Genomic DNA, 20,477 nt, shown 5'->3' with positions numbered 1-20,477 from the left:
CAATTTCACTTCTTGTGGTAAGGTAGACATTCACACTATTTCGGTTTTGAATAACTGGGAGCAATTAGTATGTTACACAACATAGTTTTCTGTTAGATAAACATACACTGGACTATAGTGATATTAAAATAATTAGCAAGCTATTAACATGTCTAGCTTGGTTAGCTGAATATCTTTTGTTTTTAGTCTAAACATTTATTTTCAGCGTGTTTTCTAAAATCCATACAAGAGATAGGAGACTATTGTGAGAATTTAGAATTTTGGACTCGTTGACACTAAAAAATGTCCCAAGGTGATTTTTAGCACCATGAATAAGTTATAAACATCTTGGACATGTTGGAGGTCAAGCAGCGCAACAAAACAGCGAGCAAAACACGCGGAGAAGACTTACCCGACTCCCCCTCTGAGCTGGCCAAGCACCCTTCCCGAGCCCGTGAAGTTGGCTTAGCCGACTACTCGTCTTGGAAACCAAGTAGAAGACTTACTAAAATTGGTTTCTAGCATATTTGTGTCGTCAAAAACTTGGAGAACACGTTTTGGAGATATTTTCTATTGGGATAAAACCGCCCCCTCTTTATGAGAGGATCATGACCAATTAAGTTCCCATCTATCGAGTCGTCAAATAATCAATCTATTAGCTCCTTTTGCCCTTTCACTCCTCTCACAACCCTCCTATTGTTCGTTGAGATTTCTGACAAGATTCAGCAGCATCCTAAGTAGCCTTGTTGGTCCTATGAGATCCTCCACATGCTCCTCTCTGGTGGATCCTCCCGATTGAAGTTTGGGAGCTTTTCTAGCCAAGAATGAGCTCCACATCGGTCTCTAGATCGGTTTGACTGATTATGCTGTGTTCTTGCTGCGTTGTAGGTTGTGTGCAAGCCTCTTTGGGCGTCTAAGTCCCTTGCTAGTGTGTTGGTATTCTCATGCAGTCGTGACCAGATCATCTCATGTGGGTTCCGAATCGACTAATAACGATGTTGCAACAAATGAGGGACTCCACGGTGGAAGTAGAGTTGTATTGGAAACCAAGAACTACCATAATCAAGCCACATGTGGAGGTGCTGGTGCTAGTCTCATTGAAGACCGAGCGGATGTGTAGCATGTTGGTTGTTTCATCTTTTGAAGTGTGTTTGCTTGTGCATACACTTAGGTTGGTACTAACCTTCAACTAGTACTTGGTGGTGTGGATTTTGAGTACTAACCTTTAGCTAGTACTGGTGTTGTGGAAGAGACTGTAATTTTGGTGTCAAATGTGTGGAGAAGTTATTTTGAGTAGATGGGTGCTAAAATATTATGTACTGACCTATGTTGATGCAAACAAGACATCTATGTATGTAATAGATTTATGTTAGACTAATCTATCTATCTATATATATGATTCTGTATTGTATTTGTGTTAGTATATCTCCATGATTCTGTGTATATTATATTAAATATATTTGTTTTAAATTATATAGAAAAGGATATTATATCTTTTTCTGTGGGTGATAGTATTTCTGCCGGTTTAACACAGATAGGGGAAAAATTCTTCTAATGGTTCATTTTTATCAAGGAAACTAGCATCGTCAGGAAAAATATATTTTCCTCATGGCTAGAAGTCGATAGGGAAAAACAAAAACCAACAGGGAAAAATATTTTATTGATGGCTTCACGACCGACAAGGTAAATGTCCTTATATTCTGCCAGTTTTACACTGACAAAAAAATTATTTCTCTATCGGTAGTGTAAGTCTTTTTGGTGGTTTTAACCAACAAAGAAAATGTATTTTCTCTGACGGTTTTCTAATTGTCCTGTCAGTTGGTCATCGTCAGGAAAACTAAAATTAATTTCACTGAGGTTCACCATTAGACATTTTCGAATTTCTCTCCCGAGCTAGCCCTAACGGTAGGAAACTTAGATTTACATTTTCCTGACAGTTTTTCAATTTTCTTGATGGTAATCGCAATGTCAGGAAATTTCAGCTTCTAGCAGTGATAGACCTGTGACGACGATGATGACAAACGAGGAAGCAAATGTGGCTAACCAATATTGGTGTTCATGAATTTTTTCTTAGTTAAATGTTTTTCTACATAATTAGTTAAGCATTTTTAGTTTTTTAATAAAAACTGCTAAATCAAATAGCCTTTACTATACCTCACTATAGCTTTTACAAGAAGACAGCGCTAAATGTTATAGCCCACTATCCACAACATTGTATTTTTTTATTTAGAAATTTCCGTGCATGTCTTGATGGTTAAAATACATGTTGCTAAAACGTTGTTTGCAATTTGCACGGCTGGTTGTGGTGATTCATGTTTAGGGTCCACAAAGATTTGTCATGACCTACATCCTCTGTTTCATATCTTGCTTAGTTTCAGATTTTAGGAGACCATAAGATCAAATAATTTTAATTCAGGAATAAACACATCGAGCATGACTTTAGAAAAATATAAAAAATGGTTTTATTTGGGTTAAAGTTGTAGATCAAAGTTTGTAGTTTTTGATGAGATCTATAACTTTGTAGTTGACTACCATTTATTTGAAATTGGTCCTAAAATTCTATTTAAAGTTCTAATAGTTTGAAATAGAATTTTTTTGAATTGTTCAAATAAACTTGGATAGAGAAACTGCAAAAACAAAAATTATAGATCTCGATGACATCTATAATTTTGTAGTTGATGATTTTTTTCATTTAAATTCATTTCCGCCTGAAATATTTATTAAAATATCTATAAAGGTCAATGCAAAATGAAAAATACCGGCTACTTAGTTACAAGTGACTTTGGGGGTATAGTAGTTACAGAAGCTACATGAGGCCATAGGTTGCTGGTTTGAATCTAATAGTGCGGGGTGTCCGGTGGGGGCCGATTTGAAAGCCCAAGTTTGGTTTTGGTAATTAATGACATCAAGTTGCTAATGCCATTGTGTTAAGTGATTTAAGTTAGACATAGCAACACATATGATGAAGGAGCAATACGACATGGAGTGGCGGACGCATGATCACAAAGAGAGAACGCATGAAGTGGAGATCATGGTGATGGACAAGGAGTAAAGTGATCGACACAAAGGTATAAACATAGGATTTTATTTTTACCGGTATAAGTTGAGTAGAGAAGTGATTGACCAGATTAAGGATTAGATAGCCGACTATCAAGAGTGAAAGGTCCTTGTTTGGTTTTGGTAATTGAGTGACAACTTAGGTGGACTAATAGTGTTTATGTGAGATACACAGAAGATTAGTCCACAGGTGATTATGTGATGATGGAGGAGCTCATTGCATATGAGACATGACATGGAGTCATGTGACCAAGGTGGAGAAGATCAAGATGAGGCTTGGCTTGATGGACCGGTTGCAAGAGTGAAGGGCAAGTCGAAGGCTTTGAAGCGAGGCACCGCGTGTGACCGTGAAGCTTGAGCAAGACTTGGCGCCGATGGACTGAGGCAACGGTGAAGAGCAAGTGAGGTCAAGATCGATGAACCAATACGGTCACGTGATGATATGAAGTGGATCATATCATTTGGTGATTGGTTGGTGCATGTGTTGCATCAACATTGGAGGAGTTGGAATGGAAAGCGCAAGGCAAAGGTATAACCTAGGGCATTTCCATTTCACCGGTCATAGATGTGTAGAGAAGTTTATGACCGGATTTAGGATAGATGGCCGTACTATCAAGAGGGGCAAACTTGTTTGCATATCGGTCATCTAGTGCCACTAGAGCGATCTAACTTTGCATACGTGTTAGGATCGAGTGGCGTGGCAAGTCTGAGAGGCTAACTCCTTTGGGAAAATGTTTGTGAAAATGCTAACACACTTGCACATGGTGGTGTACACTTGTTGGTGTTGGCACACTTTACAAAGGAGGTGGAGTTCCTAGGGTTGAGAGGGGTGTGGGTTCCTCTCTCCCTCCCGCCGAGCTTGCTCGGCGGGATTCAGCGCTTTTTGAGAAAATTAAGTGCATATTTTCTATTGCGCCGGTGGGAATTTTGGAGAAGTCGCGGGAGTGTTTCTCAGTAGGAAACACTCACCGGACGCTCTGCGCGGAGGCACCGGACGCTGGCCTTTAGCGTCCGGTGTGCTGTCGGGTGCAGCTGAGTGCACCGGACGCACCGAAGAGAGTCCGGTGCCCAGCGTCCGGTGTGCGGGCAGTTTGGCGACCCTCTCTGCGCATGAGTCCGGTGAGCACCGGACGCTCTGGGTGTGTCCGGTGGCTTGCGTCCGGTGACCGTGCGAGTTTGCGGAGCTCTCTGCGCACGGGTCCGGTGTGCACCGGACGCGTCCGGTGTGGACTAGTTGAGCGTCTGGTGGTGCTGTGTCAGGCGCGAGTGCGTGGTAGCCGTTGGCGGCAATGGTCGAATTCAAATGGCTAGTGACACGTGGTCGACGCTTGAGCACCGGACGCTGAGGGTTGAGCGTCCGGCGGCTCCCTGTGAGCGTCCGGTGCCCACGTGCTTTGCCCAGTGAAGGGGCAGCGGCTAGTTTAGCCCTTGGGGCTATAAATAGAAGTGGTGGCCGGCCTTGGCTGGTGCTGAGCACCCTTGGAACTTAGTGTCCATGCTTGGGGAGTGCTAGTGAGGCCTCTAACTCACATATGCTTGATAGTGATCATCCGATTGTGTGAGTGAGCGATTCTAGTGCGTTGCATTGAGAGATTGCATCGAGTGACACTAGGTGTTCGTGTTGCAAGCCGGTGGTGCTTGTTACTCTTGGAGGTTGCCACCTCCTAGACGGCTTGGTGGCTTGTGACTCCGTCGAAGCACGCAAGGAGATTGTGCGGTGCTCCGGAGAAGAGATTGTGAGGGGTACGGTGCTCACCCCGCGGAGATCGCGAAGAGCAACTCTAGTTGAGCGAGACGTGAAGAGCGACAAGTGGTCCGGCCAGGTCAAGTGCTAGAGCTTGTGGTAAGCACTCCACGTGGGAGAGTGTGACTTGCGGGTCACCACTAGCAAGAGGACCGGCGGCAACCTTGGAGCTTGTCTCAACGGGGACGTAGCTTGGTGGCAACCAAGTGAACCTCGGGAGAAAATCATCGTGTCAACATTGTTCTTCCCGTTGGTTTGCAAGTCCCTAACACAAGCTTGTATTTACATTCATATATTTATGCTTGTGTAGTTGCTCTTGTAATTAGTTAGCTTGTGTAGCTTGCTAGTTATCTTCTTGCTTGTGTAGCTAGAAGTAGTTCCCTTGCGTGACTAATTTGGTTTGTGTAACCTTGTCAGTCACATTGCTTAGTTTGTGTAGCTAAGTATTTTGCGCTCTCTAATTTGGCATTGGTTGCCTTGTTATTGAGCTTGCTAGTGAGCTTAGGCTTTGTGCGCTTTGCCTCACTAGTTTGAGTAGAAGCTCCCCCGGTTTGCAAAGTACTAGCTGCATAGGTTTGTGTGACCTTGCTCCTAGAATTGTATAGGCGAGCTCTTGCTAAGGTAGCACCTTGCTTGCTTGTTTAGAATCTTTTCAAGGTGCTAGAGAACTTAGATAGAGGGGTGTAGTCTTGGCTAGACCGATAGTTTTAATTCCGCATTTGTTTCGGTTAGCCGGCGTAGTAAATTTTAGAAAGGACTATTCACCCCCCCTCTAGTCCGCCATCTCGACCCTACAAGTGGTATCAGAGCTAGGTCTCTCATTTGTGGTCTTCACCGACCCGAGAGGATGGCTGCTTATGGGCTAGATGTTGAGTGTCCACACATTTTTGATGGCACACACTTTGCACGGTGGAGAAATTGGATGCAATGCAATTTTAAGTTTATTTCTCCTCAAATGTGGTGGATCGTAGGTGTGGGCTTTTCTTGTGCAATTGATAAAAAGGTTGCAACTCAAGTGCAAAAGAAATGCCTACATCTTGATTGCCAAGCTACTAACATCTTCTACTCATCTATGAAAGATAATATTTTTGGTGAGATCATGGATATGAAGTCCGCCCATGAGATTTGGGTATTTCTCAATGAGAAATATGGGGCAATATCCAAAGAAGATGATGTGCCAAAGGTGGACGCAAATGAGGATGCAGAGCATGACCACATTGTGGTTGTGGAGGATTGCTCCACCTCATGGTCAAGTGATGCAAATGATGATGCTACCTCATGCACACTTGATGATGAAGATGATGGCTATGAGAGTGATGCTTCCACAAGCTCATCTACTACATCACCACATTGCTTCATGTCACATGGTGACACTAAGGTATCTATCGGTGATGTGATTATTGATTGTGATGGTCCAAATTTTGAGCTTGTATGCAAACTCTCAAAAGCTTTAAGAAATGAGCTAGAAAAAACAAATAAACTGAAAAATGAAAACTCATTTCTAAAGACCACATGTGAACAACAAAAACTCATTTCTACTTTATGTTACTACTTGTTCACATGAGGAGCTAAACTTGGTTCATGAGGAACTTTGTGTTACTCATGATAACTTGGTAAAAGATCATGCATTTCTCACTAAGAAGATTTCTAATGAAGAAATTAAAACTAGTGAGAGCTCATAACTTGGGTCAAATGATCAATCACATATTGTTACTAACCCTTGTGATGTAGGCAAGAAGCATGTATCCACCTCTTGTGATGATTTATTATCTATGCCATGTTCTTCACATTTAGATGCTTGTTCTACTTCTATGTCTTGTGAGACTAACCTTTTGAAGGAGAACAATAAGCTCAATGAACAAGTGAAGAATTTGAGCAACAAGCTAGAGAGGTGCTACTACTCAAAAGTCACCTTTGAGAATATATTGAAGACCCAAAGAAACTATGGTGACAAATATGGCCTTGGCTTCAAGAAGAAGATGACAAAGGGCAAAAGAAAGCAAGAAAAGAGGAAGCTTTCTCATTTTATGTGCTATCGGTGCCATGAAATGGGACATCTTGCTAATGGTTGCCCAAACAAAGAGAAGCTCAAGAAGATGAAAGAAGAAGAGAGGCTCAAGCATGTCAAGTGCTTCAAGTGCCGCACTTGGGGTCATCTCACCTCAATGTGCCCAACCAAGCAATTGGTGAAGCATCAAGCGAAGCCTCAACAAAAGCCACAAGTTGAGCAAGAAAATGCACCCCAAGCTCAAGTCAAGATCAACCATGATTGTGATGACTTCATGATGATAAAAAAGAAAACAAGAAGGGGTGGAAGAGCAAGGCATCCAATGCAAATCCAAGATGCCAAGATGATGAGCAAGAATCAAGACAAGAATAAAGCTTATGCTCACATCAAGTGCTTTGAGTGCAAGGACGATGGACACTTTGCCTCAAAGTGTCCCACCAAGCTTGAGAAGAAGGCTCAAGCAACTTTCAAGAGGCAAGGCAATGAGAAGCAACATATGAGCAAGGAAGAAAAGGCTCAATCCAAAAGAAGTTGCTACTTATGCCGGGAAAGGGGACACATGGCTCATTCATGTCCCCTAGGTAATAATTCTAAGCCTATTTCAATTGATGATATTACTATGCTTAGAAAGGATGGTAATGGTACCTCTATGGTTGCTATTGCAAAACATCCCGCTACTCATACTAAGGCATTGCCTAAGTATGTTGCACCTAACTTGAGAGGACCCAAACTAGTTTGGGTACCATCAAAAAGTGGATGCTTGTTTGTAGGTACCATCGGCATTGTAGACTTGATTTAATTGATCTTATATTATTCATCATATGACTGAGTCAAGTATTGAAGCTTAGTGCTTATCTTATCCCAATGCCAAGACAAGATAGTGAAGTCCAAATGTGCTACAACATACAAGTGCATATATTCAAGTTGTGGTGATTTATTGGATTATTTGATGGCTTGCAAATACATGAGTTGAAGCTTGCAAATTGGATGATCATAAGCTAACCAAGGTATATCTTTGTTGATCACATTCATTTGGGTGCATATGAGTTGATTGAATTGGATAAATATGCAATGTTGCTTGCTATAAGATGATTGAATGGATTAAATGGTTAGTAATCGAGTTTGGATTGATTTGAGTTGGATAAGTTCATAAGATAACTTTTAGTAAGTGGATTGAATGGATATATGTCTTGTGAAAGTATTCAATCAAGTTGATTTCAAGTTTGATTCAATTTGAACAAGCATAGCTCAATTGTTTGAAATCTGTAAAAAATTTTTTAAAAAAAACTGAGCTAGCAGTGATCAAGTCTGAGTTTGAGAGATCAAATCTATTTGGAATGGCTTGAAATTTGGTATGCATGCTGTACAATTATCATAGAAGATGCTGTAGAAATTTCATGAGAATTGGATAAGGGATACTTCGGTTTTGGAGTGGATCTTATCAGCTATAGTGCAGCAGTTTTCAGCATGTAGCAGTGGTGGAAGAATTGAAATCTGGTAGCAATCTAGAAGCCAAATGAAGCTCAAATTTTTACAGCTGCTAGATGACTTAGTGAATCACATCTCCACCAAATTTCCTGGTATTTGGATCTGTACATTGTGAGATATGGGTATTTCTTTAAAGGGTACAGAATCTGCCAGAAAAGTGACAATTATTGGATTGATCTAGAGTCACTTTAATTGAAAGGTCCTCAAGTTGGAAACATGTTTATAAGTGTTTGAGGAACCTAAGTTTGGTTTTGAATTGATCTATAAGCATGACAAGTAATGAGTACAAGATCATTTGATTATGGAATGTACTTGATGTACACATTTAGTACTCAAATTGAAGATCAAGATCAAACTCAAGATGAAGATGAAGTTTAAGTTCTAGTAACTATTGGAAATCATTTGGTAGAAAGAAAAGGACTTAAACAAGTAGAAAGAAAAGTACTTAAAGAAGGATTCTCGGATATTCATCATATTAAGTACATCACTTGAATCAATCAATCAAAGGCAATTCAATTGAGTATCAAGAATGATTCTTTGGAGAGAGGTCACTTCTCCCTATGTGAGGGGCTTGCCGCCCGAGGAGTGGGTAAACCAAGTGTGGTGCTTGGAAGGCTAACATGGAAGTGGTGATCTAAAGGACATTTGAGATGCTTAGTTGAAGCAATCAAAAGGATTGATCAAGAAAGCAAGCAACAACCCAAAAGAGAGCTAGTCATGATATTTCAAGTGATATTCTTAGTAGTTCTCTCATGCAAGCAATGATCAAAAGAAGAAGCAAGTCAACCACAACAAGATAGTGCACTTAATCATAAAGTGGTTTTCAATTCATATGGGTGAAGATTTGATCTATCAATTGGTATCTATGATTGGCCTTCACCAAGCTTATTAATTGGACTTCACATTGCTATTGGAGAAATGAATTGGAATCTATATGACTATCCTCTTCTCCAACATAGCAAAGGTATCATTGTAATGTGCATGATCATTTCATCCCTTACTAGTATGCGGTTAGTGCATATAGTACATGCTTAATAGGATCATGCATGACAAATGAAAAGTTTTAAATTCATAACCTACCACTATTGCTTGATTGATTAATTGATCTAGTGTTATGTATATGAGTTTGTTCATGAGCTAGTGAACCCAAGTACTTGATCTATTTTGGATTGTTAACAAGTAACAAGTACAACATTGGCAAGATAACCCTTAATATGAGGTGTGAAAAAGCTTGTCATTGGTTCAAACCAGACTTGGAAGCTTAGGCAAATCAACATAGTTCAAGTCAACAATTAGAAGCTCATGATGATAAGAGTACAAGAACAAGACAACAATGCAAATGGATATCTAGACTCAAATGTTTCTTCAAGTAATATCCTACAGTTGGTACTCATTATGATGATAGCAAATGTTCAGGATAGCAAACAAGTGGTTCCATACTAGAAGACCTTAATTGGTAGAAGAATCCCATATGGTATCGGACAAGACACTTCAAATGATATCACATTTATACATATGGTATCTATCATACAAGAAGGTGGTTCCACAAATGATCCTCAACTTTAAATGATCATCAAGTGAAGCAAGTTCCCTCACCAACAAGATTGACAAGTGAATGACCCATGCTATGACATAGGGGGAGTGCCCCACCAAATGGTATCAAGGTCAAAGATCCTATGTGGTATCTCAAGAGCAATTCAAGAAATGTCATTCCAACATATATGGTGATGTCCATCAAAAATACAAGATTCAAGCCTCAACCATCTATCCCAATGCAATCCGTTGTCACAATGAGATTCACATTTTTACAATTGGTATCAAGTGATTTAATTAGTATCACATACCTTTTATGGAAATTGATGACAAAGGGGGAGAAGTTGGAACAAAGATATGATCATGGGATAAGTTGGACAACAAAAGATATATTTCAAGGGGGAGAGATCAAAGATGGAAATGGACAAGGGAGCAACATTAAAAGAAAAGATGATGGATCAAAATTCTTGGACAAAAGAGAAGCACACAAGTAGGGGGAGCAAGCTCATGAACATTGATTGTTTGCATTTGATTTGTGCATATTCATGTGCTTGCTTGCATTACATAAGTTTTAAATTCAATATATGCATGCTTGTGTGGTGTATGCTAGTTATAGAACTTGATTGATGATATGATAACTAGCATGCATAGGTTGGTAGCTAGACTTGTATTCTTCAAGTAAAAACTAGACCCTTGCTTTTAATGTTGATCTCACGGGGTTTCTAGTGTTTTTGTTGTCTAGCTACTCATGGTGCTAAGGATGGTGTACATTGAATGCTTCAAATGATATCGAATTTGGTATCGAACTACAAAGGTTTATTCTATACACCTTAGCACTTAGTAGGGTTTTATGGTGCTTATCCAAATCTTGACAAAGAGCTTAAATGTTGGATAAGTAGCATAAAATCCAAAACAAGTTAGCAATTTACACTTGTGTGAAGTGCTAGCTTGGAAAAGCTTAATTTTTCCATATCTTTATAGAGTTGTCATCAATTACCAAAAAGGGGGAGATTGAAAGGTCCTTGTTTGGTTTTGGTAATTGAGTGACAACTTAGGTGGACTAATAGTGTTTATGTGAGATACACAGGAGATTAGTCCACAGGTGATTATGTGATGATGGAGGAGCTCATTGCATATGAGACATGACATGGAGTCATGTGACCAAGGTGGAGAAGATCAAGATGAGGCTTGGCTTGATGGACCGGTTGCAAGAGTGAAGGGCAAGTCGAAGGCTTTGAAGCGAGGGACCGCGTGTGACCGTGAAGCTTGAGCAAGACTTGGCGCCGATGGACCGAGGCAACGGTGAAGAGCAAGTGAGGTCAAGATCGATGAACCAATACAGTCACATGATGATATGAAGTGGATCATATCATTTGGTGATTGGTTGGTGCATGTGTTGCATCAACATTGGAGGAGTTGGAATGGAAAGCGCAAGGCAAAGGTATAACCTAGGGCATTTCCATTTCACCGGTCATAGATGTGTAGAGAAGTTTATGACCGGATTTAGGATAGATGGCCGTACTATCAAGAGGGGCAAACTTGTTTGCATATCGGTCATCTAGTGCCACTAGAGCGATCTAACTTTGCATACGTGTTAGGATCGAGTGGCGTGGCAAGTCTGAGAGGCTAACTCCTTTGGGAAAATGTTTGTGAAAATGCTAACACACTTGCACATGGTGGTGTACACTTGTTGGTGTTGGCACACTTTACAAAGGAGGTGGAGTTCCTAGGGTTGAGAGGGGTGTGGGTTCCTCTCTCCCTCCCGCCGAGCTTGCTCGGCGGGATTCGGCGCTTTTTGAGAAAATTAAGTGCATATTTTCTATTGCGCTGGTGGGAATTTTGGAGAAGTCACGGGAGTGTTTCTCAGTAGGAAACACTCACCGGACGCTCTGCGCGGAGGCACCGGACGCTGGCCTTTAGCGTCCGGTGTGCTGTCGGGTGCAGCAGAGTGCACCGGACGCACCGGAGAGAGTCCGGTGCCCAGCGTCCGGTGTGCGGGCGGTTTGGCGACCCTCTCTGCGCATGAGTCCGGTGAGCACCGGACGCTCTGGGTGCGTCCGGTGGCTTGCGTCCGGTGACCGTGCGAGTTTGCGGAGCTCTCTGCGCACGGGTCCGGTGTGCACCGGACGTGTCCGGTGTGGACTAGTTGAGCGTCCGGTGGTGTTGTGTCAGGCGCGAGCGCGTGGTAGCCGTTGGCGGCAACGGTCGAGTTCAAACGGCTAGTGACACGTGGTCGACGCTTGAGCACCGGACGCTGAGGGTTGAGCGTCCGGTGGCTCCCTATGAGCGTGCGGTGCCCACGTGCTTTGCCCAGTGAAGGGGCAACGGCTAGTTTAGCCCTTGGGGCTATAAATAGAAGTGGTGGCCGGCCTTGGCTGGTGCTGAGCACCCTTGGGACTTAGTGTCCATGCTTGGGGAGTGCTAGTGAAGCCTCTAACTCACATATGCTTGATAGTGATCATCCGATTGTGTGAGTGAGCGATTCTAGTGCGTTGCATTGAGAGATTGCATCGAGTGGCACTAGGTGTTCGTGTTGCAAGCTGGTGGTGCTTGTTACTCTTGGAGGTTGCCACCTCCTAGACGGCTTGGTGGCTTGTGACTCCGTCGAAGCACACAAGGAGATTGTGCAGTGCTCCGGAGAAGAGATTGTGAGGGGTACGGTGCTCACCCCGCGGAGATCGCGAAGAGCAACTCTCGTTGAGCGAGACGTGAAGAGCGACAAGTGGTCCGGCCAGGTCAAGTGCTAGAGCTTGTGGTAAGCACTCCACGTGGGAGAGTGTGACTTGCGGGTCACCACTAGCAAGAGGACCGGCGGCAACCTTGGAGCTTGTCTCAACGGGGACGTAGCTTGGTGGCAACCAAGTGAACCTCGGGAGAAAATCATCGTGTCAACATTGTTCTTCCCGTTGGTTTGCAAGTCCCTAACACAAGCTTGTATTTACATTCATATATTTATGCTTGTGTAGTTCCTCTTGTAATTAGTTAGCTTGTGTAGCTTGCTAGTTATCTTCTTGCTTGTGTAGCTAGAAGTAGTTCCCTTGCGTGACTAATTTGGTTTGTGTAACCTTGTTAGTCATATTGCTTAGTTTGTGTAGCTAAGTATTTTGCGCTCTCTAATTTGGCATTGGTTGCCTTGTTATTGAGCTTGCTAGTGAGCTTAGGCTTTGTGCGCTTTGCCTCACTAGTTTGAGTAGGAGCTCCCCCGGTTTGCAAAGTACTAGCTGCATAGGTTTGTGTGACCTTGCTCCTAGAATTGTATAGGCGAGCTCTTGCTAAGGTAGCACCTTGCTTGCTTGTTTAGAATCTTTTCAAGGTGCTAGAGAACTTAGATAGAGGGGTGTAGTCTTGGCTAGACCGATAGTTTTAATTCCGCATTTGTTTCGGTTAGCTAGCGTAGTAAATTTTAGAAAGGACTATTCACCCTCCCTCTAGTCCGCCATCTCGACCCTACAAAGAGGAGAAATCATGGTCATCTCTTAAATCAAGTGCTACTAGGTCAACATTTTGAGTGAATGCATTAGAATCTAGTAAAGTACTAACATAACTCCTTTGAAGAAAATGTCTGTGAAATGCTAACATACATGCACAATGGTGGTGTACACTTGGTGGAGGTGGAGTTTGAGGGGTAGAGAGGAGTTTGGATTCAGCGTTTTTGAGAAAATAGAATTCATATTTTCCATTGCGTCGGAGGAAAGTTTCGGTGAAGTTGCGCGAGTGTTTCTCGCTGAAAAATACTCGTCGGATGTTGGGTCAGACAACGTTGGACGCTGAGCCCACATCCGACGAATGCAACACTGTTGGGCGCATTCTGACTTGTGCATCGGAGCATCCAACGCTCAAGCATTAGCGTGTCTGATACTCGTACTGTACTAGTGTTGTTTCGATGTTGTGTGCATCAGACGCGTCCTAGAGAGTTTCTAGAACTCTCTGAGTAGCGTCCGGTGTGAGCAGGCCGCGTCCGTAATGTAGCATCAGACGCGTCCGATGCGTGCTCCAAAAGTTCGTTAACGCTTAAATGACCATTGGCGATCAACTGTTCACGTTTAAAATAGGACACATAGCAGCGATCTAACTGGTGTGGCAGGCGAGCATCGGATGCTGAGCCACATCCGATGGTCAGGCGTCGGAGCGTCTAACGCCCCTGACTCAGCACCAAATGGCTACTAGCTCTTTAGTGAAATATTATAAATAGAAGGTGGTTGGTTTTGGGATGCTCCCTCTTGCACTTCTTAATACTTGAAGCATACTTTGAGCTAGAGAACACTTCTTCGACTTATCTGCTTGCTTGATTGCTCATCCTAGTGAGATTGAGTGAGATTCAAGTGCATTGCATTGAGAGTTGCATCGAGTGGCATTTGATCTTTGAGTTTGCTGCAGATTTCTTTTTACTCTTGGGTGTTTTCCGACACCCTAGATGACTTGGAGCAACAATGGTGTTGAGCTTGTGATTTGAGATTGTTTCGAGCCTCACCAAGTGATTCGTGAGGAGTTCTTGAGCCTTCCCCGCAGGAGATCGCAATTGACTACTCTAATAGATTGCTTGTGGCTTGGAGGATCCCCATCTTGTGAGTGCATATGCGGCACCCGCTGAGGGTTTGACTTGTATTACCAATTAGCTCGTGATCTATCAAGTGGGTGTATCGCCACAACGAGAACTAGATTGCTGAAAAAATTTGTCTAGTTGAGTTTGTAGAAAATTTAAATAGGCTATTCATCCCTTCTAACCATTTGAACCTTACACGACTTTGCCTAGTATTTTTTACGGTGATTTACATTTTCTGGGAATTTATTAGCCAAAATGAAAACAACAATTATCTTAAGGTTGCATAGTCAAGAAAATACTTCCTCCATCCTGTAATACAGTGCATTCTAACATTCAAAATTTGTCCTTAAATATAATGCATTCTAGAGGACAAAAATCAACTTTAAATTAAATACTTTTCATTTATTGATCAATCACCATTATTTATAATAATGATAACATCTAATTAGAAAAATAAAATAAGGGTACATGTATCTTTTATGTTCTCTTTTAACTTGTCTTAGAATTCCTAAAATACACTATATTATAGGACAGAGGAAGTAACAATTAACTTGACGATTCAACCATCAAGCAAAAGACCTTCCTTGAGAGCCTATGCCCTCAAGAAAGTAAGAATTAACTTGGCAACTAACAAACTACAAGGAAATTAGATTAGCTTATCAACCAACCATTTCCTTGGAGTTTTATGACCCTTAAGAAAATTGATATTATCTTCATGGTTTCAAAAATTTTTTTAGCGGTTAAGTCACCGGCCTCCAAGGAAATTTATTACTTGTTGGTTAAATTATTTTCTTGTTGCTTTGGCACATTAGATGTCACCCTAATTTCTTTAGTAGCCAGCCTTTAAGGAAATCATCTTAGAGTGCCAAAACTATCAAGAAATGAATTTCCTTTATCTTCTATTCTTAACAAAGTCTGACGATAAATGTCAAGCATTATTTTCTTAGCGGTTTTGCTATTATTTTTGCAGTTTTTTATGCTTAAGGTAACAGGATTTTGATAGAGTGAGAAGATGGTTTTTGGTTGGTTGATCCATTGATCCAATATCGAACGTAATCAAGTACTTGTATAATAAAACGAAATGAGCGTAGCTCATCTGGTTGGGTTTCTTGGTGAAACCTGTTCACTTGAATTTAAATATCTAATTTGACATAGGTGTTCGTATTTTTCTGAATTTATTCTAGGGTTTAATGGTGATATTCTTTCAGTAGTCCTATCCACCCGAGTTTAAATCCCCAATTTGACACATTTGCTTGTATTTTTCTGGATTTACTCCAGAGTTTAACGATGATATTGTTTCACTAGTTAGCGACGTGTCCATAGACAGTGAAGCGTCTAAGTGACTTTATCAATCTCGGGATTTGTACGCTCATAGATCAGGTATACGTGCATGTCTTTATAGGAGTGTGTGCTTGGAGTCTTAGGGCACGTACAACGGAAGCATACAGAACCATTAGCCTCAGGTTCCACGTTGACAAAAAAAAGCCGCCACTCTCTCTCTCCTAAGGCCACACCATCACCTTGTCCCGTCGTTCTGCTCCTGCAGAGAAAAAGAGAATGCATGCAGTACCTTTTCTCCTTTCTCTCCCTCCAAGGCCACCATCCAGCCGGCCACAACGCAAGAAAAACGTTCTCTTCTGCTTTATGTCAGGTGAGGAAGCGTTGTCTTATGCAAGCTACTACACACATCTACGAGACCACCAAATGAAGTGACATGGCATGTTGATGCCACAGTGGAGGATGGAGCAGCACGCCATCTGGCGTTGGGGAAGCCCTTAAAAAAACTATTATACTACCGGTATGTACCTGTGTGAGCGCCGATTAATCTGTCTGGCGGCACCAACCCGCGGCCTAGTGGTTCATGGGTGCCCAATGTGCGCGTCAAAATTATTCGTCCATGTGGTGGCCATGCATTTTCTCTTTTTCCTGGTCAACCGAGCTAACACGAGTTCTCGCTTCGCATGCCTGAATTTATTATTTACTAGATATCGAGCTAGCGGGTCCTACTGATTGTATCGGATCGGATGCATATATATGCATATGACTATATGTAAACCGATGATCTGAAGACATACATTATTTCAGAGAAACAGCTAGCGCGCCGCGTACAGGAAAGTTTGGTTGCTAGCAATATTAAGCATAGTTAGGTAGAGGTGTCGTCGTCTCTAACTCTGGGTGCGTGCTTGGAGGCCCGCTTGACACTGCTTTCTCGAGCATCCATATCTATCCATCGACGACGACGATGATGGCCGGCGGCGGCGGCGGGTTCGTGTCGCTGCTGGTGGTTTCGTCGATGCCGGTGGCAGAGCTGCTGCTCATAGGCGTGGCGGGCGCCTACCTCGCGACGGCCCGCTGCGGCAACGTGCTCACGCCGTCCGCCCGCGCCGACATCAACCGCGTCGTCTACGCCGTGTTCACGCCGGCGCTCATGCTCGCCAGCCTCGCCAGCACCGTCACGCTCAAAGACGTCCTCGCCTGGTACGGACACGCGTATACCCATACCATACCGTCCGTTGTTGTCGCCTCTCCAGTTCTCATGCATCTCTGTAGGTTGCCATGCATGAAATGGATTGTTCTGAATTTTATCAACAGGTGGTTCATGCCGGTGAACATCGGGATCGCCTTCTTGGCCGGAGGAGCTCTCGGGTGGGTGGCGGTGCTCGTCCTCAGGCCGCCGCCGCAGCTCCGCGGATTGGTCATTGCTTCCTGCTCTGCTGGTATGTATATATATGTCCTGCTCTGGCGGCAATGCTCTACCTCTGTCTCCTGTTGTTGTGGTTCTGACGCCTGTCGCCTGGGATTATATTGAAGCAAACTTTGGCAACCTGATGCTGGTGGTGATCCCGGCCGTGTGCGAGGAGGATGGAAATCCGTTTGGTTTGCCCAACAGCGTCTGCACAGAGCACGGCCTCTCCTACGCCTCATTCTCCATGGCGGTAACCACACTTAGCCTGTTCATTTGGCTGAAAAGATATGACCGAAAGTATTATTAATTTGTTTATTTATTGTGAGATAAAAGTACTCCTGGCAGATTTGGCAATGCTCAATCTCTCTCTATCCATGTGCAGCTAGCAGCTCTCCTGTTATATATTATACTACTCTTACACATGTGCCGTGCTCCATGCATGTGCAGCTTGGAGGATTGTACATCTGGACACACACGCACGGTATTATTAAGAGGTCCGGCGAAATATACCGAAAGATGAGAGAACCAATAGTAGGCATTTCTGCAGTGACCTCCGTGGTCGTCGAGCCTAACCACGACGATGACTCTGTCAAATCAGAGGAATACAACACCATCTCGCCATCGTCCAAACCGGCTGATGAAAAAGGACAACACCAAATAGTAATTTTCTGTTTCCGGCCTCTTTCTATCACATTACTACTACATACCCGGCCCTAAATCTACCGGCAGTGCTGGCTTTACTTTACCTTGATTATTATTTCACCCTAAAATCAGTCTGAATAATAGTTGACTGCTTGTTTCATTTTGGCATGAAATGCTATATGTTATATGATGGAATGGAAGCAGTTGGTTCCGCTGCTTTCAGGATCAAGCGTATTTCATCATCATCAGCAGGGTAGTGGAAGCAAGAGCTTGTGGCAGAAGATCAAACAAGTCACGCACCAAATAACGGAGGAGTTAACCTCGCCACCGACGACTGGCGCGGTAAGACTTAACTCCATCGTGTGTATATATATCCTGGTCATCTATAGGGACTCACCTAGACCAAAAAAAAATGACTGAAGCCACAGTAAATATGATTATCAAGTTAGCCTTCATTATATTTGATGGTGTGTGTCTGTGTGTGCGCCTAGCACCAATGGTGAAAAATTGTCATATAATATATACTACTAGCAAAATTTGAGTAGCGGCCTGTGCCCTCAATCTACATAACTTGGGTCCACGCTTGCGTCCATCCATTTTTGAAATGCATATGTATATGGTACATTTTTTATGAAAACAGGAGGGTTTCCCCTTTTACTGGAATCTTATTAATAAAAAGGAAGATGGTATAAAGTTCATGAAACAAAAAAAGGTCACAAAGAAAATAAACAGGACATGCTAAGTTACGAAGCTTTTATTAGCTAATTTGTGAGTAATGTTTATCAATCAGGTCATGGGTTTGGTAATAGGAACAGTGCCCTGGCTCAGGTCTGTATTTGTGGGCAGCAACGCTCCCCTGCGAGCTGTGCAAGACTCCCTCAAGCTACTCGGGTAACAAATTAAACCTCATTACTGAGACCAACATATAATTCAATTCCCCCAACTTTAATTCCTTGGTTTCTAAACATCTAATTCATGTATCATGTAGAGATGGAACAATCCCATGCCTTATGCTGATTCTAGGAGGAAACTTGACAAAAGGTAATATAATATATACCATCCATTTTAAATTGTAATTAGTTCAATTCTGACTTTTATAGATGCACAAGAAAAACTATGCATAACAAAATCTATGTACCTACAACAACTAGAACGACATATAATTTAACTAAATGGGCTAATAGAAGCTACATGAATAGAGTGGGGCGAAGGATCTCTCCCTTGAGCCATGCATGGCTGATCAAATGATCATCAATGACCTACTATGTGCATTCTAAGATACTAAGATACTACGAGCATGCATGATCGATGCGATGTAGGTGTGCGCAAGACGAAGGTACCCCTGATGGTGGTTGTCGCAGTCATCTGCGTGCGCTACTTGATCCTGCCGCTCATCGGGGTGCTCGTTGTTAGGGCTGCGCGTGACATGGGCTTCCTTCCGCCTCACCCACTCTACCAGTACACGCTCATGATGCACTTCGCTGTCCCGCCTGCAATGAGCATCGGTAAGTCTCACATATGTATTTGATTTTCATTTCTATCCCTCACCACACCATATACATCATAAGAAGGATATATAGACATCTAACCTATATCTTGGTGCATAGTATAATTTACTATTATGCAGCTTGGAAAGCCAGAACATCTTACGATTTAAAATAGAGGGAGTACTAGTTACTACATTTCCATGCTTCCAAGTGTTACTAAGCATGTATTTCCTTTTTCTCATAAAAGTTACAACGTATCACAGGAACCATGTCTCAATTGTATGACGTTGGGCAAGAGGAGTGCTCGGTTATTTTGCTGTGGACATACCTCGTTGCCGCGCTAGCGCTTACTGTCTGGTCCACCATCTTCATGTGGATCCTGCAATAGCCACCATGCATACCGCAGAATGAGAAGAGAGGATATGATGCTGGTATTCGGGCAAGCAAGCAAAGAACCATCGCAGCTCTCGTCCACAGTAGTTTATTTAGCTACAAACAGTTATTAGCAGCTTGATCAAACAACCTCTGTATTTGACTATTCTAATCCATTTTTACTATCGGTAGTTTTTTTTGTTCCGCGACCTCATGTACAAAGATATGTTTTTTTTGTACCACGTACTGGACCTCTACGCACCGCTGGAATGTACCACGTACATGACTCACTAAAGAAAAGGGCGAGGAGACCATGAAAATATATATAATGAGTTATTAGTCTTCACTTTATGCAATGCACGAAGATAAAGATTTTTTTTGTGAATAGCACGAAGATAAAGATAATGTGTGTCTGTTCACCTTCCATGCATGTGTTCACCCAAAGTTAAGGACTGCTAACAGCTGATAATATAATAAGCGAACAAAATAAAGATTAGGATCAGATCGTGTAGCAGGCGGATCGGGGTCAGATCCCATCCGTATGGCGTGGCGCCACGCCTTCTCTGTCGGCCCCGCGCCGCCGCGTCCGGATCAAGATGTCCGGTCACCCCTTGCGTGTTGTGTTCATCTCCACCAGACCTAGAGAAGGAAAAACCCAAACACAGCGGGATTAGAATATATATATATATATATATATATATATATATATATATATATATATATAAGGGAGAGTATACTCTATAGCTAGCTACAAAATATGTTATTCTGTAACCACCTCGATTTGCGATAATTTTATATACTAATTTACGATAATATGTATACATATTTACGATAGTTAGGTTACTATAACACATGGGGATATTTACCGTAATATTATAGTAAACCACTTAGTAAGGAGTTACTATAATCTTATAAATTAATATAGTAAATATCGTAAC

The 20,477-nt window shown here is 42.4% G+C and overlaps 1 protein-coding gene across 1 annotated transcript; it reads left to right on the top strand.

Annotated features, from left to right (window-relative positions):
* LOC8084627 (protein PIN-LIKES 7) lies at positions 16,413–19,885 on the top strand. Its single transcript, XM_002461808.2, has 9 exons — positions 16,413–16,830; positions 16,945–17,069; positions 17,164–17,288; positions 17,486–17,698; positions 17,885–18,022; positions 18,471–18,571; positions 18,669–18,721; positions 19,000–19,185; positions 19,431–19,885. The coding sequence occupies exons 1-9, from the start codon at positions 16,595–16,597 to the stop codon at positions 19,553–19,555; spliced, it is 1,302 nt and encodes a 433-aa protein (XP_002461853.2). The 5' UTR covers positions 16,413–16,594; the 3' UTR covers positions 19,556–19,885.

This window comes from Sorghum bicolor, chromosome 2 (assembly GCF_000003195.3).
Source record: "Sorghum bicolor cultivar BTx623 chromosome 2, Sorghum_bicolor_NCBIv3, whole genome shotgun sequence".
NCBI classification, from domain to species: Eukaryota; Viridiplantae; Streptophyta; class Magnoliopsida; order Poales; family Poaceae; genus Sorghum; species Sorghum bicolor.
The sequence above is the reverse complement of the archived record's forward strand: the minus strand, read 5'-3'. Positions and strand labels throughout refer to the sequence as shown.